Raw genomic sequence first — 27,864 nt, forward strand, 5'->3', positions numbered from 1 at the left:
CCAGCACTTTGAAAGAGCTATCTAATTAATTCCACACCTTTTCACCTTCTCCATAGCCCTGCAATTTTTTTTTTCTCCATACAAGTATTAATCCAATTACCTTTGGAATGTTACTCTTGAATCTGCATCCACCACTTTTTCATGCAGTGCATTCCAGATCCTAGTAACTTATTTGTTAAATAAAAGTCTCCTCATCACCTCTTTTGCCAATGACCTCAAAGCTGTGTCCTTTGGTTACTGACCCTCCTGCCAGTGCAAACAGTTTGACCCTATTAAAAATCCTTGTAATTTTGAGCAATTCTGTTAAATGTTCTCTTAACCTTCTCTGCTCCAAAGAGAACAATCCAAGCTTCCCAACTCTTTCCACAGAACTGAAGTCCCCCATCCCTCGTACCATTCGAGTAAATCTCTGCACCCTCTTCAAGGCCTTGACAACCTTCCTAAAGTGTGAGCCCAGAATTAGACACAGTACTTCAGCTGAGGCCTAACCAGTGTTTCATAAAGATTTAGCATAACTTCATTGTACTCTGTGCTTCTATAAATCCCAGAGTCGCATATGCTTTTATTTAACAGCCTTATCAACGTGTCCTACTATCTAAAAAGATCTGTGTATCTACAGCCCCAGATCTCTGCTTCCATACCCCCTTTAAAATTGTACCATTTAGCTTATGCTGCCTCTCCTCATCTTTCCTATTGCCTCACCTGCAAGTGGTAACCTAGGCTTTTTATTTATGTACATGCTTGATTTTAACTTTTGAAAGATACTATGACTATTTCATGTTGTATTCTATCACAGAGTACGTTCGTAAACAGACCTGCCCTGGGATGTCTGCCTCCTGAGAATTATGTTCAGAAACTGTCTGAGACGCTGCTTTCAGTAAGTTCAGTTGTGAGCCAAGGGGGAACATGGAGGGATGGTGGGTTACAGCATTTCAAGCTAATTGAAGCCCAGTTCAATGCTTAGAGCAGTACAGTTCTCTTTAATCTCCCTTTGTGAATGCCATATCACACAAAGTCAGAAAGGGATAAATAAATTATTACTCCTTAGTCAAGGTGTAATTCATTCACTCCTTGCTATTTGTTACCATACTACACATAGACTGTGTACACCAATGATTCACTTGCAGCTGGTTTTAACTCCATTGAAAAACTGCATTGGTGTTGCAAAGTAATTTAGAGTCATCGATGGCTATGGATTTCACCACAATTTTTTTTTAAAACCAACCTCCTCCAAGAGGCCGCACCTTCACGAGTGAAAAAACATTAGTGTTATATGAGCCAGAGCAAGGCTTTGATGACCCAGTGATCAATTTGACCAGTGTGAAAGCGATGACCAAGATGACCATCTCTCAAGGGGTTAGACCCCAGAACATTTCTATTACCTGTTTTTGTTGATGCAGTAGCCATGATGAATGAATTATCATTGAGTCTCTAATTTCTTTCCTAATCAGGTAGCTCCAAAAGGTTTGAAGCAAGTACAAACTATGGCATGCGGCTCCTGTTCTAATGAGAATGCCTTCAAAGCAGCTTTCATCTGGTATCGAGTAAGTGAAAGATTTGCCAGCATCCTTTGAAACCACTGAATTTTCTATTTAAATGTAATCTGTGTATACATTTGTGTCTGCATCATACAGGAATATTAATGGGGTCCTTTACACGAATTCTGAGGGGTTTTGACAATATTTTGAAAATTATGCAGTGAGACGTTGTTGAAAATAAAGATCCAACAATCATACATGTTTGGCCTTGCAAGATCATGGATGGGCTGGTGAATGACCTTCATTGTGAAAATGGAGTATCATTCATCTGAGAACCTAAGACAACTTGTTATAGAAGAGCAACTTTTAGAACCACAATGAACGGGGTGGGGGAGCGGAATTATGATGTTTTAAAAACTAACTGAATGTTTTGTTAGAAGATTTCGGTAGTCAGTAGCTTCAATCTGGATTTTTCTGATTCTGGACATTAGTACAGTATGTTTGAATCGAACAGTGACTGAGATAAAAGTCTCCATTCTGTTGCTTTTAGGGGTCCTAAATAAAATGAGATTGAATAGCAACAACCCAGCACAAAGTGGGCAAACATTGACACCATAATTTAACTCAAAAACTGTAAGCATCGCCAGTGAGGGAAATGGAAATGGCATGGGGCTGGATTTTATGCTCCCTCGTGGCAAGTTTGAAGACGGGGAGAGCATTTAATCGGCAGGATGGTGACGGGGTCCTGCCTCCATCCCAATTAAGTCTGTGGCTGGAAGTACCGTGGACAGCCTTCCCACCCCGCCGCCAATTGAGGCCTTTAAGTGGGCAATTAATGCCATATTAAGGGCCTCTTCCCGCCGCCGCCGGTATTAGCCCAGTGGTGGCAGACCTGTCGCCATGCGGGGAACACAATGACCAAACCCGTGCAGGTTGCTTGCTGGCTCCCCTTGTTCAAAAGCACTCAGTGCCTGATGGAGGGACTCGGCATCAGGAAGTCGGGGGGCCTGCTGAGAGCCACACCCCTGCCCTTGCTGCCGAACCGCTTCAACCCCCTCTCCCCTTCAACCCCTTCTCCCCCAGCCCACACCCTGCGAAACCGCTCCCACCTGGCCTGGGTTCATCAACAATCCTGGGCCTCAGGTGGGTGCATTACTGATTGGCCGGCAGTTCTCAGCGGGTGGGACTTCCATCCCCGGGGTCCTTAATCCAGGGAAGGACACTACTGCCCAGTTAAGTGCCTGATTGGCACATAATGTTGCTGCCTTCCCGAAAAGAGGCGACCCAGGGCTCTTGCCAGCTCATTAGCCAGTAGCCGAGACCCCCGTTGCCTCTCACAGCCCCATTATTTCAGAAATCACTGATGGTGATGATTCTGCTATTTCCATTACACATCCTTTAGACCCATCCTTTTCTTTGTTTGATCCATTACTATCTTCTTTTACTTTGCAGCATCATCCCTATTGTCATTTAATCTCTCCTGCCTTCCATCCTATCAAAGGCCTTCCCTTTTGTTTATCCTTCCCCTCCCCCACTTCCCCTGCCTCTGAACTTGCATAAAATCTGTTACATCTCTAACTTTTTCCTGTTCTGACATAAGGTCATCTACCTGAAGCATTAACTCTTGTTTCTCTCTCTACAGATGCTGCCTGACCTGTTGATTATTTCCAGCATTTTCTGTTTTTATTTCAGATTTCCAGCATCTGCAGTATTTTGCTTTTGTATTAGGGAAATGGAAACACTGGTAAGAGTATGGGGTCCTTTCATAAGTTGGGAGCACATTGAAGGAGTTTTGTTCTGTACCTGGTCATGCTTTAACTGACTTGAGAATACTTAATGCTGAACCCAGGCGAAAAGAAGTGAAGTGTGTCATTCCCCAGCATCTCAAGCACCTTAAAAATACACCAAAAAATCTAATTCAGGTTTCAAGATATCTTCCAATAAACACACAATCGTGTCGTTAATTAGATTCATGATTTTAGATTTGGGAGGAGGAAAGAAAACATTTCATATTTTGTACATAAAATAATAAAAGTGCCACTAACTACTTTAGAATTAGTGCTCTGACCATTTGTTTGAGGAATAAAAGGATCAATAGAAATACAGACATATTTCCTACCTTTCCCATAAACATCTGAAGTTGTTTGAAAAATCAAAATCCACAACTTAATTTTGTCTGATGGATCTTAATGAGTGTGGAAGGTCCATGAAGGTAACAATTAAGAACTTGCATCACTGGCTTGCACTGACATTTCAGCCTATTTAAAGTCAAAAATGGCAGTTGACACAGACAAAGGCAAAATATTTAAATTGTAACCGCAGCACCACTGCCCCTGGGGAAAGACAGATAGCTCTCGGCAATTCTGAAGGCAGTAGCATGACATTATTAAACTCCTGCTAGTAATAATATTGTAAGGTAAATGCTCTATGAGATGAATTTTAGGCTGGGAATTTGCACTTACTGGTGACAGACCTTCCAATGCAGAATATAAACACATAGTGAGGTGTAACTGTTCTCTTTCTCTGTAGAACAAAGAAAGAGGGAAAGCTATGCATACAAAGGAAGAATTGGATTCTTGCATGATCAACCAGGTAAGTGTTTACATTCTGAAGAACATACAAATTTGAAGTTCCTCTAATGCCAGCTCCTTAAGATATTATAACCGGTACCTGTATAATTTGGTTTCTATTTTCCTTTGTTTTTGTTACCCTCTCTCACTTGGAAAATTAAGTGAACAGGTGATTCATTCCATCTGTGCAACTGTCATACTGTATGAGCAATTGTGTTGCTTATCCTGATTAGAGCTTTCCTGTATTTTTTGTTCTCTTGCACAAACATACATTTGAACGATGAAGAGAAATAGTATGCACGCAATACAATTGCTTCCATCTATTTTGCATGTTTGCATGTGTTTGCATATAGGAATTTTCTTTAATATAAATTCATACTGTGATATTTTGGTGACTCTGGTGTGGATTGTGTCTTTTGACTATTCCAATGCTCTCCTGGCCACCCTCCCATTCTCAACCCTCTGTAAATTCAGCTTTCTATATTGTATCCCACAACAAATCCTGCTTATCTACCATCACATGTGTTTGATGACCTACATTGACTCCTAGACCCACCCCCCGCACAATACTTTTTTTTTATTCATTCATGGGATGTGGGCATCACTGGCTAGGCCAGCATTTATTGTCCATCCCTAATTGCCCTCGAGAAGGTGGTGGTGAGCTGCCTTCTTGAACCGCTGCAGTCCATTAGGGGTAGGTACACCCACAGTGCTGTTAGGAAGGGAGTTCCAGGATTTTGACCCAGCGACAGTGAAGGAACGGCAATATAGTTCCAAGTCAGGATGGTGTGTCACTTGGAGGGGAACTTGCAGGTGGTGGTGTTCCTATGAATCTGCTGCCCTTGTCCTTCTAGTTAGTAGAGGTCGCGGGTTTGGAAGGTGCTGTCGAAGGAGCCTTGGTGCGTTGCTGCAGTGCATCTTGTAGATGGTGCTCACTGCTGCCACTGTACGTCGGTGGTGCAGGGAGTGAATGTTTGTAGATGGGGTGCCAATCAAGCGGGTTGCTTTGTCCTGGATGGTGTTGAGCTTCTTGAGTGTTGTTGGAGCTGCACCCATCCAGGCAAGTGGAGAGTATTCCACCACACTCCTGACTTGTGCCTAGTAGATAGTGGACAGGCTTTGGGGAGTCAGGAGGTGAATTACTCGCCGCAGGATTCCTAGCCTCTGACCTGCTCTTGTAGCCACAGTATTTATATGGCTACTCCAGTTCAGTTTCTGGTCAATGGTAGCCCCTAGGATGTTGATAGTGAGGGATTCAGCGATGGTAATGTCATTGAATGTCATGGGGAGATGGTTAGATTCTCTCTTGTTGGAGATGGTCATTGCCTGGCACTTGTGTGGTGCGAATGTTACTTGCCACTTATCAACCCAAGCCTGGATATTGTCCAAGTCTTGCTGCATTTCTACATGGACTGCTTCAGTATCTGAGGAGTCACGAATGGTGCTGAAAATTGTGCAATCATCAGCGAACATCCCCACTTCTGACCTTATGATTGAAGGAAGGTCATTGATGAAGCAGCTGAAGATGGTTGGGCCTAGGACAATACCCTGAGGAACTCCTGCAGTGATGTCCTGGAGCTCAAAATTAAAATTCTCATCCTTATGTTTAAATAATGCCATGGCTTTCCCCTTCCCCTTCTCTGTAACTTTTTCCAGTCCTAAACCATGCCCCCTCCACCCCAAACTTTCTGCTTCTCTAACTCTGTAGTTTTATGCATTATGCATTCTCCCTCCCTTCACTCCACGTTTGATAGACAGTAAATGCATAAGGGAACAGACATAATGACTTATACTAATTGCAAATTTAGCTATCTCCCTTTGGAAGATAGAAAATAACAGTAGTTTCAGCTGTGCTAATCTACAATGTGAGACAATGTCCCTCTGTGAGATGGTTTCTTGCTAACTAACCACCTAGTGGGATAGATCTTGACTTTGTGTGATAGCATAAACTAGGTGAAGCAAGTCAGCAGCCCACTTTATGTCACTCCTGATTTACATTTCCATTGAAGTCATTATCGTACGAAGTTACAATCTACCCCCTGTGCCTCTGGCCTCTAAGAGTTTCTGACACATTATTCAGTTGGAGCAAGACATGCTGTGAACTAATTTACAAATGTATCTGATACAAAGAAAATTTGAACATGGGTTGTCCACCCGATAATCTTGGTGGGAGGACAGAAAAAAGGTAGATCCGTGGGAGAGAGCCTTGATCTTTTGGGGGAAGTGTGGTGAAACTGTAGTGGGAGTTACACAGGTTGGTTTTGTAGAGCCTTGAGGAGCATTCCTGCTCCTTCCAACCACACAAAAAGAAAGAAGTACTTCAATTTGGGCTCCTCTTTGGTCAGAGAGCCATCAGAAAGTGGGTGAAGCATACGCATCACATGCTCTGCCCAGTACAGTCCAAAAATGCATCGGGGTCCTGTCAACATCATAGGACCTTGATTTAGATATTTAAATGAGCTGTTGACCTCTTTAGGTGGTCACTCAGGACTCCTCTTTTGAAGGCCACAGTAAAATGTGGATGGCCATAATAACAGTGGCAATGGGGCAGTAAGTTTTTTTTGTGCCTTTTGATCCCCTACCACCCATTTCTGTGGGGCAAGAAGTCAGAAAATTCAGCCCTCTGTCTTTATGAAAATATAACATGTTCCAACAAGCCCTCACAAGATGTTTGTATTTGAGTTGAACTCTCCTTCAACTACCTGTCACAAGTGAAAGGCCTTCAGATGGTATTACCAAGAGGCACATGAGGGTTAGGAGGGGAATAAGGATAGGTCCTTGGGAGATAGTGTTATAGTGTTGATGGATTTCTTTTTGACCCCTGGCCTGACTACAAATGACCTAGATATTGAGCAGCTGAAGACACACGCCATTTGTAAGGGTAAAGTGCTCACAAATGGAATTAATCTGTGATGCTGAAACGAAGAAAAACATTTATAGTCAAACCCCAAAATGTAGCAGGAGGTTCCTGATAGACCAAAGGATGATCAGCCCATACCCTCACTCCAAAAACTTTTCTAAAATCCGGCAGATTGGGAAATCTCAAGAATTTCTTGTCTGCATTTATTTCCCTTCCTCCAAATCAGTGGAATCTCCAAAGTGATGGGAGCACTGCAACCAAATGTTTTACAGAGATAGCACACTGGTGAAATTTAATACATAGTGATATTTGCAGGATTGTTCACTGCTACTTAAATCTTTATAATTGTTGCTTGCGATTTTGGGAGGTAGAGCGAGAGAACAGTTTAGCAGTTGGGAAACACAGAAGAACCGGTTTGCCCAGGGTCCTTATTAATTTAATGGTTACAGGCAGCCAGATTGAGAGGCTCGCTGGCTGTTGAGTGGCTAACCCTGCAGCACCAGGCTGCAGGAGGGTGCGTAGAGGAGGGAGGGGCCATAAACATTAAAATATTGAGGCTATTCAGGTCAGGCATCAGTTTACCCAATTGCTTTTAAGAAAGAGGCTTCAGATATCCTCAAAATGTGTCTAATGCACTGGAAAGAAATCTAATTGTACAGGCCAAGAGTCACAGTTGAGGCTTTCTCAATCTGTGGAATGATCCTACAAGTCATCAAACCTAACATTGTGCACCAGCTCACGTAATATAACCAGATTTTCCAGGATGATAGGTTTAAATGGATCTGCCTCAAAAATAGCCACCTCATGAAATCTTAGAACACATGGTGTACTGTTGTTTGCAATTCCAGGATAAACAAGAGTGGAGATTCACATAATACACAAGTTCCTTGCTTAAAGAAGCGTGATAGCTTTAAAATTGCGACATCACATTTAAATGGCTGTGTCAAGAAATGGTCGTAGACTGTTACTTTGCCATAAGACCCTGTGATTCAGTCAGGGAAATTGTTCATGGCTGATTGAAATCATCACAATTTGAAATCAGTTGAAAAGATTAGAGCTCTCTAGCAGAACGCAGATCAAAGCATCCTTCATATTAGATTAGCTACAAGCTAAAATAAAAGCAAAATACTGCGGATGCTGGAAATCTGAAACAAAAACAAGAAATGCTGGATTCACTCAGCAGGTCTGGCAGCATCTGTAGAAAGAGAAGCAGAGTTAACGTTTCGGGTCAGTGACCCAGTGGTTCCGAAGAAGGGTCACTGACCCGAAACGTTAACTCTGCTTCTCTTTCTACAGATGCTGCCAGACCTGCTGAGTGAATCCAGCATTTCTTGTTTTTGTTGTAGCTACAAGCTAATCCTGACACAGATGTACATACATTTGCACACGATTCATTTTTGTGGGTGTGGGGTTTCCAGACCTCCCTCTACCCTGGTCCTGATATCTGTCTAGGTGGAGTTTTGACTGAATTTCAGATGCATATTTGTTACCACGGTCATACACCAGGTTCAGAGAATTCCACCAGCAAGTGTGGGAAGAGAGAGAAACACACCTGCGGGCTTGGAGGGAGCAGCCAGAAGGCATCAACACCTTTTTTATACTTTCATGGGATGTGGACATTGCTGTCAAGGCCAGCATTTGTTACCCATCTCAAATTGCCCTTGACAATTGAGTGGCTTGCTAGGCCAACTCAGAGGGCAGTTACGAGTTAATCACATTGCTGTGGGTCTGGAATAACATGTAGGATAGACCAGGTAAGGTAAGAACATCAGCTTTCCTTCCTTAAAGGACATTAGTGAACCAGATGGGTTTTTATGACAATTGATGATAGCTTCATGGCACCATTACAGAGACAAGCTGCCAATTCCAGATATTTTTATTAATTAATTGAAATTAAATTCCACCAGCTGCCATGGTGGGATTTGAACCCATGTCCCCAGAGCATTCGCTTACGTCTCTGGGTTATTGGATTATTAGTTCAGTAACATTACCACTACGCCACCGTCTCCCCCTCTGAAAATCTGGAGAGTGCTACCAACCTTTTGAATCCTCTTGGGCTTGCTGCTGAGCAACTCAGATTTTTCGTTCTCAGGGGTATCCCAGCAAAAAGCGTATCACCAACGTCTTAGGACTCCTCTGTGTCTGGGTCTCCCTGGAATGTATTACCAGGAAATTGAGGCATGAGGCCAGGAACACCATTCCTGCTTCATTTACACTATTATATTGGCCCTCCATCTATGCACATGAAAGTTCTGCTCCAAACATCAGAGAAATCCCCCGGAATCCTGGGGCAATGGAAAATGGGGGAGCACTGGTGAAATGTGTCTGTGAGCCCCGCCTTTTACCCAATTTTTATGGCCAGAGAATAGACTTTGCCTGGGACCAGGAGGCTGAAAAGTTTTTCAAATGGAAAGCAAACTGCTAAATACATTCTTGTATATAAAGCGCAACTTTTCACTTTTGCTACATTTTATACAGTTAAGACGTCAATGAGACCATTAATTTTAAAAATACGAGATATGAACCCACACTCCAATTCAAAGAATTACACGACAAGATTTCACGTTTTAAGACATTTATTATAACAACTAAGGTAAAAGAAATTCCCGTTAACTAAATAGTACTTTGTAAGTAGCTGATACCTCAAATTACAGAGAAAGTTATTTTCTTCATTTATTAAAACACTTGGAAAACTCACACCACACTTGAACATTACACAGTCCTCTTTGTTGGTGAAATCTTTGCAGTTAAAATTCCCAAACTCCTCCCAGTTGCAATGGGTTGAATCTCCCAGACCTTTCTCACGTCCGTGAATAAGGCGATCCTTGGTGATCCTGTTGGTCTTTTATTTCTCTGTGAACCTCGACTTTCAAAACAGGTTAAAGTCTTCGCAGCTGTTTGCTGTATCAGTTTTTTCTGAGAGCAGATGTTCCCTCTCCCTCTACTTTAAGGCTGCCACCGCTGGTTGTCTTCATTTCTTACAGTTACCTCTGAGGTTGCCATCGCTGGTTTCCTTTCTTACAGCCTGTCTGCCTTCAGAAAATCTTTTAAATTTGTTTGGAATCACAAGTCAATAGCTCATTGTCGTTTTTCAGTATTCAAAGTCCACAAGCCTGGCTTCAGCAGCGCCACCTGGGTTTTTCATTGTTTCCAGGTGTTAGCAGCTGCCATGCATATTTGCATCCTCAGAATCACTGACTCCTTACTTATGATTCAAAAGTCTGGGAGGGTGAAATCCATTGTTCTTCAGGTGTTATACCCCTGCAGTCTATGCTTTTCAAAAAGTCTTCGATATGCGTTCTCTGTTGTCCTGGTAACCAAGATTTCTGTCTTATCTTTAAGCAGAGTTGATGTGAGGTCGCATGTGACTTCTCTGACTCCATCTTAAACTTCTAAAAATCACATTTTTTAAAACATAATCATATTACCAAGTCCAGCGTTCATAACAATACTAAACTTTGATCCTCATACTAACTGAAAAATACGTGCATGTATCTGTACTGACCAAGTTCCAAAAGTTACTATCCAGAATTTACTCAAGTAAAATATTGTCTGTTGCACACTGTGAAATATTTGGATGGATTCTTGTCGTCTTTTTCTTTTTCACCCATCCATTGTATGAAAACCAGGTACTTTCTGCCTGATTGTGGCCAGTCCTGTTGTTTTGTCCATAGTGAATTTTTTCCCTAAGTAAAGGACTGCTCAGAGTGTTCACTCCCTATATACAGAGGAGCTATACTGGCCAACTGAAAAACTATAATCAGACGATTACCTCGTACCATTCTGGTGCACCTCTGAGTCATTCACAGCAGCTTATGTACAGGTCCCATTCCTGATATAACTCAGTTATGGAAATGTGAATGCTGCTGGGATGTATAGAACTAAAAGAAGTTTAGGAGGAGAGTAATTCACAAACTTTGAGTGATTGCATGTTGAGTTGGTATTAATCTGTTAAACTTGTAACTGAAAATATAGAAAATCACTGGAACAGATGAAGGGGTCTGGTTCACCCTCCCCCCCTCTTTTTGGCATGGTTTAAATTCTTCTTTTCCCCCATCCCAAATATTGGACATGCCCCCAAATATTTGTATGTAATTCTCGAAGTAAATAAATTGATAGATTCACATGGTGCACATGAAGGTAAGGATCCAAAAACCAGGCCATTTAGGTTTCATGTGAAACAGTGTCACCTAGTGGCTATTGAAATCTTATTGCTGCTTCTTTCTTCAGGCGCCTGGTAGTCCTGACAGAACTATTCTATCCTTCATGGGTGGTTTTCATGGAAGAACTTTTGGTAAGGAAAATGCTTTTAACAATTTTTAAATTTATATATATGTATTATATATACGTAAACAAGGAAAGTAGAATGATCACATCATCAGTATAGAATTGGAAGCAATGTGCAATCATATCTGTTTCCAGTTCCCCGAAATAAAATACATCATGATTTACATTAGGTTTACAGTGCATGTATGTAAACACACAAAGTGTGGTAAATAAGGTTGGTGAAGCGCCACCACAGATAGCTAAGTGGGCCTATGATGTCATGGCAAGGATGGAGACCTGGCTCAAAAAAGGGCAGGGCTGGTTTCTAAATATTCCTGGATACAAGGTGTACAGGAAATATAGGTAAGGCAAGAAAGGAGGCAGGGTGGCAGTATTGATTAAGGAGAATATTACGGTGCTGGAGAGAGAGGATGTCCTAGAGGGGTCAATGACGTAATATATTTGGTTAGAGTTAAGAAACAATAGAGGTACCATTACACAACTGGGTGTATTCTATAGGCCACCAACTAGTGGGAAAGATATAGAGCAAATTTGTAGAGAAATTATAGAGAGGTGCAAATATTATACAGTAGTGATAATGGGGGACTTTAATTATCCTAAATATAGGCTGAGATCATAATTGTGTGAAGGAAGGAGGGGGAAGAGTTTCTAAAGTGTGTTGAGAATTTTCTAGATCAGTATGTTTCCAGCTGAAGGTGGAAGGAGGCATTGCTGGATCTATACTGGGGAATGAGCTGGATCAAGTGGATCAAGTGTCGGTAGGTTGAACATTTAGGGAACAGTGATCAGACTATCATAAGGTTTATGTTAGCTATGGAAAAGGACAAGGAGCAATCCAGAGTAAAAATAATTAATTGGAGGAGGGCCTGTTTCAATGAGGTGAGAACGGATCTGGCCCAGGTAAATCAGAATCAAAGATTGGCAGACAAAACTGTAACTGAACAATCGGCTGCCTTTATAGATGAGGATAGTTCAGGTATAGTCTCACAAGGAAGAAATGTAGGACAACAAAAGCCAGAGTTTCCTGGATAACAAAAGAGATAGAGAGTAAGATGAAGCAGAAAAAGATTGAGTATGACATATGCTAATAGAAGTGAGAAGTAGACTAAATATAGAAAGTTCAGAGGGGAAGTGGAAGAGGAAAGAGAAGCAAAGAGAGAGTATGAGAAGAGACTTGTAGCTAACATAAAAGGGAATCCAAAAGTCTTCTACAGATATATATATATATATATATATATCTCTGTAGAAGACTTTTGGATATATATATATATATATATATATATATAGCAAAAAAGTAGTTAGAGGAGGGTCAGGCCAATTAGGGACCAAAAAGGGGATCTACGCATGGAGGCAGAGAGAATGGCTGAAGTACTAAATGAGTATATTGCATCTGTCTTTACCAAGGAGGAAGATGCTGCCGAAGTCATAGTGAAAGACGAGGCCCTTGAGATACTGGGATGGGCTGAAAATTGATGAAAAGGAGGTATTAGAAAGGCTGGCTGTACTTAAAGTTGATAAGTCACCAGGACCAGATGGAATGCATCCAAGGATACTGAGGGAAGTAAGGGTGCAAATTGCAGTGGCACTGTCCTTCTTAGATACAGGGGTGGTGCCAGAGGACTGCAGAATTGCAAATGTTACACCCTTGTTCAAAAAAGGGTGCAAGGATAAACCCAGCAACTACAAGCCAGTCAAGTTTCACCTTTGTGGTGGGAAAGCTTTTAGAAATGATAATCTGGGGCAATATTAACAGTCACTTGGACAAGTGTGGATTAATTAAAGAAAGCCAGCATGAATTTGTTAAGGCAAATGGGTGTTTAACTAACTTGAACTTTTGATGAGGTAACAGGGAGACTTGATGAGGGTGATGTGGTTGATGGGGTGTACATGGACTTCCAAAAGGCATTTGTTAAAGTGCCACATAATAGGTTTGCCAGAAAAGTTGAAGCCCATGGAATAAAAGAGACAGTGGCAGAAGGGATACTAAATTAGCTGAGTGACAGGAAACAGAGAGACAGGAGGAAGGTATACAATGGGGTTCCCCATGGGTCGGTATTAGGACCGTTGCTTTCCTTGATATATATTAATGACGCAGACTTGTGTGTACAGGGCACAATTTCAAAATTTACAGATGACACAAAACTTAGAAGTATTGTGAGCTGTGAGGAGGATAGTGATAGACTTCAAGAGGACATAGACTGGCTGGTGGAATGGGCGGACACTTAGCTGATGAAATTTAATGCAGAGAAGTATGAAGTGATACATCGTGGTAGAAAGAGTGAGGAGAAGCAATATAAAATAAAGCATACAATTCTAAAGGGGTGCAGGAACAGAGTCCTGGGAATTTATATACATAAATCATTGAAGGTGACAGGACAGGCTGAGAAAGTGGTTAAAAAGGCATACAAATCCTCTGCATTATAAATAGAAGCATAGAGTACAAAAGCAAGCAAGTTATGAAGAATATTTCTAAAACAGTGGTTCGGCCTCAACTGGAGTACTGTGTCCAATTCTGGGCACCGCACTTTAGAAAGATGTGAAGGCTTTAAAGAGGGTGCAGAAAAGATGTACGAAAATGGTTCCAGGGATGAGGAACTTCAGTTATGAGCCTAGATTGGAGAAGCTGGGGCTGTTCTCTTTCAAGAACAGAAGGTTGAGAGGAGATTTGATAGAGGTGTTTGAAATCATGAGGGATCTAGACAGAGTTGATAGAGAGAAATTGTTCCCATTGCTGGAAGGGTCAAGAACCAAAGGACACCAATTTAAGTTGAATGACAAAAGAATCATTGGCGACATGAGGAAAAATGAATGGTTAGGATCTGGAATAGACTGTCGGAGAGGCAGATTTAACTGTGGCTTTCAAAAGAGAATTGGATAAGCACATGGAGAGACAGAATTTGCAGTGCTGTGGGGAAAAGGCAGGTAAGTGGGACTAGCTGAGTTGCTCTCGCAAAGAGTCCGCACAGACACGACAGGCAAAATGGCCTCTTTTTGTGTTGTAACCAATCTTGATTCCATGTTGTGATATAAAGTGAATTTTTGTTTCTGTTATTCCATTTTTATTCCAGTCTCTCGCCCCTTAAGCATATAGTTTTATAAAAGCTGGTCTTTCTCACTTGCCTCTGACCAGTAGTTTTGCTATGTATACAAGAAGCTCTGCTTCTACTTCAGATTATTTTCTATCCTTCTCCCAGTATTATGCTTCTAGGGAGTATAAAAAAATGTGGTGAATCACTAGATTTGTTGTGGGTACTCTGCCTAATTGGATTCCACAGCATTGCTGTCTGCACACAGAAAACTATTTTCATATTCATTCTTTGATGGCCGAATAATTTAAAAGCAAATTGTATTCATTCCTCAAGTGGTTAAAGAAGACCATTTTTTTTTTTAAATTGGTTTAAACGATAATTACTTTGTGTTACGTGCTATAAAAATTTAAATTCAACGATGCTAAGAATTATATAACATTTTTAGTGTTGGTCTGCGCATTAAGATATTTTCTTGGAAAGTGTAAATTTAATTTAAATAAACATTTCTGATAAGTGTCAAGGAATTTGTAGCAAATTGGATTTGAGAACGTTTCAAGTTTTGTATTTTCTTCTCCCAACTAAACTATGGAATAATCTAATCACTGTAACAATATCCTACCTTAAAGAGGTGCCTGATTTTCAAAATCTGAACGTTTTGTTATGTTGAGCACAAGTGTGCAAATTAAATGGCACATTTCTTCTAATTTGCAATATTTGTGCAATTATCTAATTTGGTTTAAATTAATTTACTTAACTACCAAACCCTTATGAAAACACAAGTTTTAACTGATTTGCTTAACAGCATAATAAAATATTGGTGTGCTCTGTCTCACACTTGATTTTCTGTCATATGGCTGCAGGCTGCTTGACAGCAACCCATTCTAAGGCTGTCCACAAATTAGACATCCCAGCATTTGATTGGCCCACAGCTCCATTTCCAAAACTGAAATATCCTTTGGAAGAGTTTGTGAGAGAGAATACACAGGAAGAGGAAAGGTGCTTGGAGGAGGTAGGTTTCAGTCATCAATCTATTTGATATTTCTCAGAAATGTGCAGGACTCAATGCTATGTGTCTTTTTGGTTACTTTCTTTGTTACCTTGTTGGAATTAATACAACTATCTTAATAAAAATCTGCATTGTTGATGAATGAATTGTGCTGGGCCATTGTAAGTGAAGAGTTTGCTCAAAGTGTCAGTTTGATTCTGATCCATAGCATTAAAAAAGTTTCAACTGGATTCACCAGTAAGTTCTTATTGGGGAGGATGGGAGACAAATCACATTGGAACTTCACATTTGAAATGTTATTTATTGGCATTTCTGAATCAGTGGTTTTGATGTGGATTGCGTGGTAGAAAAATCCATGTTATAGACATCCTCTGCTGTTGTTTGTTGCTTCTCTGGCCACTGCACAACTCGACCTCTTACAGATGTTCAAAATCTGAACAAAACAAATTGCTAAATAATCAAATGAGGAACAATTTCAATTAAACAATGCCCTTGAACCCAATCCAGTGAAAATCCAGACTGTTGTGTTCTTACTATTTGGTATTCTGTTAGAACAGGCTATTGAACATTTGACTGAATGGTAAGATTCCAACTCAGGAATAGAATGAACTAACACAGAGAGATTCAACCCACTTGAAGTGAGCGTCAGCTGAGCAAAGTGATGTTGGTATTATACAAGAAACCAAAATCTACATTAAAAATTGAGACATTTCACTCTTTCCTGTTGGTCATGAGGGATGAAGAGAGAAGTAAAGATACTCCTTTGTGGTCAGGGGGAAATAAATTTTATTGAGTAAGAAAGGAAGAAAGGGGAAAAAAAAGAGTTAGAGGCTGAAAAATTAGTTTCGCACCAGGAAATGGTACAAATTGGGTGTCACGCCCAGAACAGGCACCTGAAATCATCTCACTGAATATTGGGCCTCGGTCCTCACCTGCATAAACTGGCAATCTGCGAGTGCCAATCAGCCATTCCAATACAGGTCATTGAGTCGGTGCCTCAAGAAAATTATTCAGCTTCGTGGCTGAATTGGTCCACTGGATTGCCCTGGGGGGAGGGAAGTGAGCATTGTGGGCTGAGATGGGTGTGAGTGAAGGGCGAGCCTGGGCTGATGGCAGCCTGTAGTATTGTTGTGGGGCTAGGAGGAGCACTATTACGCTTCCTGGCCCCACATAGATGTAACTTTATTTGAAAAAAAGTAAACTTACCTTCTCATCGGTGGCCTCCAGCTGTCACTTTTAACAACTGCTGGTTAGACAAATGAAAAGCTGGAAAAACGGAACAAAGCATGTGCAGTACATGCCCCACACAGTTGTGAACCAGTTTCCTGAAATAGCATTAGGACCCTCATTAGCATATTCAAAGGGCTTAATGCCTGTTCCAGATGGGCAGACTACCATTTTTGTCAGTCAGAAACAGGCAGACGAGCTCCATCAAGGGCTAGATTTTCAAATCCCGGTGGGTGCAGAAGTGAGTATGTGCACAATTTGAAGATCACATTCTCGGAGGTCAGCACCGGCTGTCGTCGCCTTCGGAACGCAAAGCAATTTTTAAAGGGACGACAGGAGGGAGGGAACAGGAAGTATAGATGCCTCCAGTTAATTGGCAGCTGAGCTCATCGTGGAGCTCATTGAAAGGCTTGTCAGGAGCCGTCTGTAATTGTCAATGGGGCTGTGCATGGGGAAAACGCCATGTCTGGAACACAGCAGATGTCATGAATACTGCAGGGGGCCCTGAGGGCTATTGGAAGGGCTGTCTAACATATTGTAGAAGCCTAGAATAAAGCTCAGTTGCTTAAAAAGTGCCACAGAGTAGCCATCCATTGCTGGAGCTGAAAGACTTGCATTCAGCAGTGGTGTGTGGTAGGAATCTGGAGAGGGACATAAGGCTGCTGGCATCACTTGGGGTTGGCAGGGGAAGGCCTAGTGAGCGAACTTGTGCCAGCTGAGGGAGGTAGGATGGGAACAGGCTATTCTGACATTGGACAGAGCAACCAGGATGAGCTTCAGCAGATGCAACCTCCTGGACAGAAGAGGACAGAAGAGCAAATGGGGGGGTTGCTAGGGAAGGAAGGCACTGCCCTAGACATTGGGTCTACTGCCCAAGAGTCAGCTACCTGTAAATGACAGAGTGCCAGTACCATAGGAGGCTACGCCTATCAAAACAGATGGACATGGACATTTATGCCCTGATCCACAATGACCTGAGGCCTCAAGGCCCCCAAGGCAATCTCTTGCCTGCAGCCATCAAGGTCACCGTCACCCTGAATTTCTACACAACCAGGTTGTACCAAGGATCAGCTGCAGACCTAGGTGGCATCTCGCAGTCAGCAACTGATCACACCATCAGGCAGATCATGGCTGCCATATTCCAGAGGATGGGAGGCTACATTCATTTTGAAACAGATGGGCTTGTGCAGGCACAGAGGGCTTTGGGCTTTGCACCATCGATGGATTCCCTCATGTCGAGGGAGTCATCAGTTGCACCCAGATAGGCATCAAGGCACCAAAAGAGCAGCCAGTCAGATTCCTGAACAGAAAGGGCTACCAGTCATTGAATGTCCAGCTGGTCTGCACCTGGTTCCCGGGCAGCTGTCATGACTCCTTTCTGCTGTGAGAGTCCCAGGTGCCGCACCTGTTGAGGCGCACATCCAGACACCATGGGTGGCTGTTGCGAGATAAGGCATATCCCTTAAGGAGATGGCTCCTGACACCAATCCACTATCCAGACATGGATGGAGAGAGGCGCCACAACCAGAGCCGCCTACTAACATGGACCTACATTGAACAGATCATTGGCATCTTGAATTTATGCTTCCATTGCCTTGATCAGTCAGGTTGTGCCCTCCAATACTATCCAGCCAGAGTGTCCCATACCGTGATCATCTGCTGCACCCTGCACAACATGATAATACAAAGAGGCCTGGAGATGGATGAGGAGGAGGACTCAGAATGCCATTCCATCTTGGAGGAGGACTTGGGAGGAGAAAGAGGAGGATTAAGAGGTGGAGGTAGGGTTCTCTCAAGGATTGGCCGGCAACCAGGCAGCAGGGGTCGCCCAGTGATGCTGTCCCAGACCTCAGGGTGAACTGCAGGCTGGCATGGCCGCAAGAGCCACGCTGGTTCAGCAGTGTTTCACCTGACTGCCTCTGAGCCCTTATGACCAAAGAAAATTGAAATCACCTTCCAGCATGGAGAGCTATCATTCCTCAAACACCCACATCTGTGAATTCCTATTGCCAGTCATGACCATGGAGAATGAGATTTCCACAGCCAACATTCTCCAATATCACAAAGCATGGAAATAAAGCAATCCTAAGGACTGCTCCCCCACAACCCCACAGGACTCCATCCCACTTTTGACATGAAACAATAGTAATATATCCGATTGATAAAATAAACAGGTGATATTGCAATGAAAACAAAACAGAATACAAACTTGGAGAACAGCACCCAGGTGACTCATTAAGTGATATCAATGGCGTTGCGCCTTTCTTTCTCCACTACTTCAATCGGGTGCTCCCCCTGTGGTAGAGGATGAGGTAGAGGGAGCCTAATCGCTACTCTCTGGCTCTGGATGAGATGTCCATGGCTTCCATCCTCAATTTGGTGGTGCCCATGGGGGCACCTCCACAGGCTGCCATGCCTGCATCATTGCAGGCGCTGCCTGTTTCACATACCTTGGCACACAGATCATTCCTGAATTGGAGGGAGCAAGGGGCTGAAGCTTGACGTCGGTGCCCCCTGAGCGACGGCCCTTTCATCTGCTGCTTCAACCGTCTCAGCCCTTACCTGGCATCCTTGGATGCTGTATGAGGCCACCAACTGGCTTCCACTCCGAGCACCTCTGCACCATCAGTAACAACGAGCGGTCTATGTTACAGAGAGTCTCCCTCTTCCCGTGCATATTAGCGGCTGCTGCTGCACCCAATCGGAGTGGTGCTGCAAATGGCTCACCAAGAGGTTACCCAATCTGTTTTTTTTATTCGTTCGCAGGATGTGGGCATCGCTGGCTAGGCCAACATTTATTGCCCATCCCTAATTGCACTTGAGAAGGTGGTGGTGAGCTGTCTTCTTGAACCATTGCAGTCCCTGGGGTGTAGGTACACCAACAGTGCTGTTAGGAAGGGAGTTCCAGTGATGGTGAAGGAGCGGTGATATAGTTCCAAGTCAGGATGGTGTGTAGCTTGGAGGGAAACCTGCAGGTGGTGGTGTTCCCATGCATCTGCTGCCCTTGTCCTTCTAGTTGGTAGACATCACGGGTTTAGAAGGTGCTGTTGAAGGAACCTTGGTGAATTGCTTCAGTGCATCTTTGTAGATAGTACACACTGCTGCCACTATGCGTCGGTGGTGGGGGGAGTGAATGTTTGAGGATGGGGTGCCAATCAAGCGGGCTGCTTTGTCCTGGATGGTGTCAAGCTTCTTGAGTGTTGTTGGAGCTGCACCCATCCAGGAAAGTGGAGAGTATTCCATCACACTCCTGACTTGTGTATTGGGGTGATAGGAGGTGAGTTACTCGCCGCAGAATTCCTAGCCTCTGTCTTGCTCTTGTAGCCACAGTATTTATGTGGCTGCTCCAGTTCAGTTTCTGATCAATGGTAACACCGGGATGTTGATAGTGGGGGATTCAGCGATGGTAATGCCATTGAACATCAAGGGGAGATGGTTAGATTCATGTTTGAGATGGTCATTGCCTAGTACTTGTGTGGCATGAATATTACTTGCCACTTATCTGCCCAAGCCTGGATGTTATTTAGGGCTTTCTGCATCTGGATATGGGTTGCTTCAATATCTGAGGAGTCGTGAATGGTGCTGAACATTGTGCAATCATCAGCCAACATCCCCACTTCTGACCTTATGATTGAAGGAAAGTCATTGATGAAGTAGGTGAAGATGGTTGGGCCTAGGGGAGCTGAAATGATTGACCACCAACAACCACAGCCAGCTTCCTTTGTGCTAGGTATGACTCCATCCAGTGGAGCGTTTTCCCCCTGATTCCCATTGACTCCAGTTTTGCTAGGGCTCCTTGATGCCATAGTCAGTCAAATGCTGCCTTGATGTAAAGGGCAGTCTCTCACCTCACCTCCTGGAGTTCAGCTCTTTTGTCCATGTTTGGTCGAAGGCTGTAATGAGGTCAGGAGTTGAGTGGCCCTGGCAAAACCCAAACTGAGTGTCAGTGAGCAGGTTATTGCTGAGCAAGTACCACTTGATAGCACTGTCAACAACCCATTCCATCACTTTGCTGATGATCAAGAGTAGACTAATAGGGCAGCAGTTGGTTGGTTACATTTGTCCTTTCTGTGCACAGGACGTGCCTGGGTAATTTTCCACATTGCCAGATAGATGCCAGTGTTGTAGCTGTACTGGAACAGCTTGGCTTGGGACACGGCTAGTTCTAGAGCACAAGTCTTCAGTACTATTTCCAATTGTTGCCAGGGCCTATAGCCTTTGCAGTATCCAGTGCCTTCAGCCATTTCTTGATATCACGTGGAGTGAATCGGATTGGCTGAAGACTGGCATCTGTGATGCCAAGGACCTCAGGAGGAGGCCGAGATGGATCATTCACTCGGCACTTCTGGCGATGGATGCAAATGCTTCAGCCTTGTCTTTTGCACTGATGGGCTTCCCCGTTGTTGAGGTTGGGGATATTTGTGGAGCCCCCTCCTTCTCCTGTTAGTTGTTTAATGAAGGAGCTCATAAAATCGAATCCCTGAGTCATTACAGAGCACATGTGCTGCATCGACTCCTCCATTGCCTGCCCATGGCTCCTCAAGACCTCCGGGAACTCCAACAAATGGGAACTTATCTGCCTCTGGTTCTGAAGGAACACCTTCACAGTCTGTGACACCCAATGCCTGGCATCTCCACCCAGCGGAGCATCACTGTGTCTGTCCTCCACCCTCCAAGGTGGACAACCCACAGCTGACTCTGCCTCACCCTCCTCCTCCTGCACACACATGATGTGAAGTTCACCCAGTGCTTCCCTTTCTACGTAACTCTGGGGCCCAATCGAAGTGAGTGTGTCTGTGCTGGTGGAAGGTGCCGCGGTATAATGTGACAGTGTTGTTTCCAGTGAGACTCTTCCGGCTGAGGAAGGTGGTGCCAATTATGCTTGTGCACTCTGGTCCCACTCAGCAATTGGCCTAGTGGAAAACACATGAAAATGGAAAGGAGAAATCGTCCTATTCAACAATCACCCCAGCACAGCCATAGATGATAGCAGTCAAAGAGCCACAGCACACATTGGGCAGAAGTCTCCTCCATGCTCTTCTCCTCATGGTAGAGGAATCAAATGACCATGCTGTTTACAGCCTCCAGTCTCGCCATCCCCCACCGACTGACTCATGGCAATTCTGGCGATCTCCAGTGCCGCCTCCTCCATCGGCATCAGAGTATGGAGTTGGGCCACACCACCTCCCTGTTCTGGCCATTTCCCGAGCATTAAGGGCTCTCTTCAACTGCAGGATGAGGGGAGAATAATTCATGAGCAAACTGCCCTCCCATATCTCTTCCTGCATGACATATATGTGAGCTGATTTGCCCCTCAGTGATATCCCCTTCTGAATATGTGAGCGTGGTTGCCCAGTGATATGACTGGTCACTTGATCTGCTAATGTTAGGGAGAACTATGGACATTCTGTGAGGTCAACTTGTATGAATGCTGGTGTTTACAGAGTGGGTGACTTATCACCCAGGTGCCACTGGCCACCCACCTTACCAGACCTTGTCATCAAATCTCTTCCTGTGCAGGACCCATGTCCTTCTGGTGAGCCCTCAGCTGCTGACCTCTGTGGTCACCTCCAACCACGCCCTCTTGGTCTTTCTGGGAGGATTTCTCTTTCCGGACGCCAGGAAAAGGACATCTCTCCTGTCTGCCACTGCATCCGTTAATTTATCGAGGGGGGGCATCAGAAAATTGTGGTGCTGCCCGGGGACGCATGCCCAAACCTGCGCTGGCCCTCTGAACTCCCTGCTGCTCCATACCTTCAGGCAACAGCAAGCCCAGTCACAGCTGCCATTTGCTTATAAAATCACCCTCGTTTTCCAGGTCCCGCCTCCAGGCTGCTCCCGGTGCCTATAATTGGGCGCCAAACCCGCCCCCAGGCCATTAGGCCCTTTTCATTTGAAAATAGCGTTGAATCAGCAACACTGGTGTAGCGCAGGGTCGGGACCCGGAAATGTTCCGGGTATCAGGTTCCTGACCCCAGAACGAAAATTCAGCCCCAAGTGTTTTGCGGTGTGAGTTGTCAGCTGAGGGTTTGGGGCTTGACAGTGTGATCAGAAGAGAGGGTACAATATTGGTGGAAATTAAAATATATTAATGTTGGCTCTGCTAATTTAGCAAAACATTCACAAAATCTCCAAATGGGAATGACTGTGTTCCTTTAGATAGCATGGAAAATATTCTTTATATATTATGATAATATGCAGTTTTACATAATACCTACTGACTTACCCAGGAAAGGAAGATTCTCCAATATTAATATTCATGTTCATTCAAATACTCAGCTGCCTTTTAATTAAATTGTGTTTCACTTTCAGCCTACTTCTCACATTACACTGTACTATATGTTCATTGTATATACTTTAGGTTATTTTAAACTTGACGCTTCACACCTGTCTCCCCATAATTTAACTTTTAATCTACTTCTCGTTGATTTCCACTGTATATTTAAATAGATTTTCAAGTTGTAAGCAGCATAAATGATAAACCTTGAGTAATGTTACTCTGTCTTGACCAGTAAGTGGAGATTGGCATAGGCAGTGGAAAGTCTTGGATGTTAATGTGGAAGATATTCATAGTATTAAACAAATTAATGACAAAACACACCAGTGTCCAAAACAGACAACATTGGAGTGGAGATCCACTTTGGGTGCAGTCGTGAAATTGCCAGCTTTGTGGGTGCAGATTGATCCAGGCAAATTGAATCTTTAAGTAGTGTAAAAAAATCATAGAAAACACAAATATTAGTGGTTTTAGGCCTAACTCACTTATCTTTAAAATACCCTTATCTTTTGTGCAAGTTCAGCCTATTCTGCCCAGAATTCACTGATATTACTGGAGTAAATAAGAATGAATTGGTTGAATGTCTGCCATCTGTAGGAATGCATTCCACTTTTACTGACCTGTACTAGATAAGTCACAGTCTGCATATAACTGGGTAAAGTGTTTGTTGATAAGTTTGTTGACAAGGCTGATATGGATTGAAGCTTTGGGTTATAATTGGTCAGCTGTTATCTTGTGAGCTACAGAAGTAGTCTTGAGTATCAACCCTGAGCAATAGAATGCCCAGTAACCACTGTAACATGAGCCTGCAACTGAAATACTTATTTCTGCATTATTGATACAATACATAGTGTTACGATCAGGTGAAGAGGGGTCGAAGGGCTCCCCTCTTTTCCCTCTTCTTGTTTGACCACAACTGATTCATTTCTGTTTACTTGCCAATTCAGTGCATGTTTAACTGTTTACATGCTGTGATCATAACAAAAAGCCAATCAGACGGATTTTCTCGAGTTTAACAAACTAAGAGGTTAACTGTATTGTTCTTAAACCGATCTAAGTAAAAATAATAAAAATACGCTCCAACGTTCTCACTCACACACCCACACAAATAGGTTACAAAGTGGGGAACGATAAATTGGTTGAATTAGAGTCCAGAGAAATAAAAGGGATATACATTCTGTGGAGGTCAGTGATTCAGCTGGCTTCAGGCTGAATTCCATGGTCCTGAGGCTTCCGGTTTGAAGAGGTGGACGCTGACTCACTGGTTCTCCAGAAGACGACAATGCAGCTACATTCCTTCGAGGGAAGTCTCTGTCTGTTCTTTCCAGAAAGTTATCTACTGGGTAGCTGAAGGAGGTTTCCATCTGTTCTTTCTGGAAAGTTTGCTCTCTCTAGCCCCCTCCTCAGGTTTAAGTAAGTAAGCACAAGTCAGCAGAGAGTCTGAAGCTTGCAAGGTTTGAGTGGTTTGTCTCCACCAGTTTAACATTCAGGTTTCTAGCCTGAATCAAAATATCATTCTTCAACGTAGCACATTTTTGTGACAATAGTATATGTATGTAATGAATTCAAAATAATTTAATCAATTGGGTTACTCAACTTATGGTTTGTCAATGAATCAAGAATATAAAGATTTGCAAGAGTGTTTTTTTTTAAAGTTTGTACTCTTACCCACTCTCAGGTAGAAGACCTGATAGTAAAGTTCAGAAAGAAGGGAAGAAATGTGGCTGCAATTATCATTGAGCCAATCCAATCTGAGGGAGGAGACAACCATGCATCAAATGATTTTTTCCGGAAACTGCGTAACATTGCCAAGAAGGTAACTGTCAATTATTGAACTTTCCTCCTGTAAAACAGAAATGGAGTCTATTGTGAGTTCTGGGCATTCATGTCTGAAATAATGCAGACATGAATGGTCAAGAATGAAGCTAGACACAGATCCTTTTCTTGATAGCCAGTTATTCACAGAATGAAGCATTACATATGTCTGCCGCTTGTCTTTTCACCCGTGTCCCAGCAGGCTCGCTTTATATCTGCTCTAAGTCCCTATTCAAGCATTGCCCTTCACCTGTGTATCTTTAAAATAATTAACCTACCATTAACAGTGAAATTCCTTGAGCCCCACTCTCCAGCTGGAAGTAGGGCAATGCGAGAGCATGATTTCTAGAAACCCATCCTGTCCTACCCTGGCTACATCCCAAATCTTGAGGGCAATGTCATTTGTGTGTGGACGGGTTGAGGTAACTGAGAGTAGCAACTACTGTATGCAAGATAGACCGGTCTGGTCAGAGAACTCAGGATTTCTGAAGATAAAATTTCATTGGAAGAAACAGGCATTGAGGACCACTCCACAGAGTTGGCAGAACAGGCAGAAATTTATAACAGGTGCTGCCATCCTTGCCAGTCTTGCCTTTTGTTCTGACATACCGGTATGGGTGGAGGGTGGGGACAAAAGATGCCCACCCCGACCTTGATCAGAATTTTTAAAGTTTTAAATAAACCCTGTGCCAGCAAGTGGTTGAGCCAAATTTCAAGGATCAGCTGGGTGCGTCACCCATATGCTGCATAATAACCAGAGTATAGCATGAATTTGTGCAACTCATTATTTTAGAGGGTGATGAGTGTGCTGTTGCCCAGGAATGTGGCTGGTGTGTTATCTTGCTTGCCGTGGTCAGGTCATTGAACTTCTTACAGCATTAGACTGCAGTCTATGAGGGTGAAAAAGTTAACAGTTAACACTCATTACGTTCATTACCCGTGCTATCTGCCTCCACATGGCACAAGAACTAGGAAGTTATGTTGAACTTACAAGAGCAAGGAAATTATGTTGAACTTGTATAAGACACTAGTTCGGCCTCAACTGGAGTATTAGAGTCATAGAGTTATACAGCACAGAAATAGGCCTTCAGCCCATCGTGTCCCTGCCAGCCATCAAGCACCTATTTATTCTAATATTGCATCCAGTTCTGGGGTTGCACTTTAGGAAAGACATGAGGGCATTGGAGAGAGTACAGAAAAGATTCACGAGAATGGTTCCAGGGATGAGGAACTTCAGTTATGAAGATAGATTGGCGAAATTAGGAATGTTTTCCTTGGAGAAGAGAAGGCTAAGACGTGATTTGATAGAGGTATTCAAAATCATGAGGGGTCTGGACAGAGTATTTGGAGAGAAACTGTTCCCACTAGTGAAAGGATCAAGAACGTGAGGGGACAGATTTAAAGTATTTGGTAAGAGAAGCAAAAGCGACATGAGGAAAAACTTTTTCACGCAGCGGGTGGTTAAGGTCTGGAATGCGCTGCCTGAGACTGTGGTGGAGGCAGGTTCAATTGAAGCATTAAAAAGGAAATTAGACAATTATATGAAAAGGAATAACGTGCAGGGTTACGGGGAGAAGGCGGGGGGGATGGAACTGAGTGAATTGCTCTTTCAGAGAGCAGATGCGGACACGATGGGTCAAATGGCCTCCTTCTGCACTGTAATAATTCTGTGAAGACGTTTGTTTGAGGTTTCCTATCATGAAGACAAAGCAGTTTGTCTCTCCTTTGCTCCGTGTCTTTGAGGGGGATGTTTGTAGGTCAGTTTTTCTCATATTGAATGTTTTTTTTCTGCTCCTTTTTGCCACATTTCCCCTGACAGTCACTGTCAGATGCTGTAGTGGCTGACTTTCTACAAAAGTAGGGCAAAAGAACACATAAGTCACCCAATGCAGCTAGTTGACAGTGAAATGAGTGATCCAAACGATTTGCTTCCGCACCCTGTAACTGGAATCTTCAGCCAGAATTCGTTTTTTAAAGGCTGCAATTCAATTTGCAAGCATTGCAGCACATTACTCCTGTTTTACATGGAATTTACACCAATTGATTCTCCAATGGATGTGCAAATGAGCTGAAATTCTGGAACATTCATCTCTCCAGTGGGAATAACTCATGACTCAATGGCAAAACTGATGCAACTCACCCCATGTAATTTTAGGGCTGCTATGTTTATTTTCAGTGTGAAATATATTTAGATCTTAATAACATTTTTTAATTCTCATTTCTGAATATTTAGTTATGAATTTCAATTAATAAGCAGTTCACCAGATGATCACCACCATATTGTGAAAACGGTTCTTTTTTTTTCCTAATCTTAGTAAGGTTATTTTCATTTCTTTAGATGGTTTGATTGCTGGTAGGAATGACAAATTATGTCATCTAAAACATAATTATTATTCAATTAACTTTACAAATTGTATGATTAAAATATTGTGGAATTTCAGCAATCATTTTCTGAGTGGAGCTTATTTGCTATAACACTGAGGGTCAGGCTTCCTGAAGTATCTAACCAAATACTAACTCTAAAATAAATTAAACCAGAAATTAAGTAAAAAGAAATTCACCTCATCTCCCCATTGTAATTAAATAAATTCAACAAAGCTAGGTACTAAACAATCTTTATAACGTGCAACATCATCAGTAAAACAAATTATTATATTACCCTTTTAGAGATACAGCACTGAAACAGGCCCTTCGGCCCACCGAGTCTGTGCCGACCATCAACCACCCATTTATACTAATCCTACACTAATCCCATATTCCTACCACATCCCCACCTGTCCCTATATTTCCCTACCACCTACCTATACTAGGGGCAATTTATAATGGCCAATTAACCTATCAACCTGCAAGTCTTTGGCATGTGGGAGGAAACCGGAGCACCCGGAGGAAACCCACGCAGACACAGGGAGAACTTGCAAACTCCACACAGGCAGCACCCAGAATTGAACCCGGGTCCCTGGAGCTGTGAGGCTGCGGTGCTAACCACTGCGCCACTGTGCCGCCCCTGTTAGATGAAGAGGGGTGGGAGGAAGCTCATGTGGAGCTGGCATAGACCATTTGGACCGAATGGCCTGTTTCTGTGCTGTAGACTCTACTAGATAATTACGAAACTATGGCCGGAATTTTACATCCCCTGTGGGAGCGGGCTGGAGGCTGGGGTGGCGTAAAATTGTGTGGGAAGCAGGGGGTGCCATTCCCATCACCTTCCCGCCCCTGCTGCAATTTTGCGAGCAGTGAAGGAGATGACAAATGGCCTGCCCACCCCAGGCCAATTGAGGCCCTTAAGTGGCCTATTAATTGCCACTTCTCATTCTT

At 43.1% G+C, this 27,864-nt stretch overlaps 1 protein-coding gene across 2 annotated transcripts in view; it reads left to right on the plus strand.

Moving 5' to 3' along the window:
• Nucleotides 1–27,864, plus strand: part of abat (4-aminobutyrate aminotransferase) — a 276,368-nt gene that overhangs the window by 224,179 nt on the left and 24,325 nt on the right. For both annotated transcript variants that reach the window (XM_068056126.1, XM_068056125.1), the window contains exons 7-12: nucleotides 797–877; nucleotides 1,452–1,544; nucleotides 4,008–4,070; nucleotides 11,139–11,202; nucleotides 15,085–15,233; nucleotides 24,413–24,550. In XM_068056126.1, the coding sequence (XP_067912227.1) occupies nucleotides 797–877; nucleotides 1,452–1,544; nucleotides 4,008–4,070; nucleotides 11,139–11,202; nucleotides 15,085–15,233; nucleotides 24,413–24,550 (588 nt within the window). The remainder of the gene's footprint in view (nucleotides 1–796; nucleotides 878–1,451; nucleotides 1,545–4,007; nucleotides 4,071–11,138; nucleotides 11,203–15,084; nucleotides 15,234–24,412; nucleotides 24,551–27,864) is intronic.

Source organism: Heterodontus francisci, chromosome 24 (genome assembly GCF_036365525.1).
Source record: "Heterodontus francisci isolate sHetFra1 chromosome 24, sHetFra1.hap1, whole genome shotgun sequence".
Taxonomy (NCBI): domain Eukaryota; kingdom Metazoa; phylum Chordata; class Chondrichthyes; order Heterodontiformes; family Heterodontidae; genus Heterodontus; species Heterodontus francisci.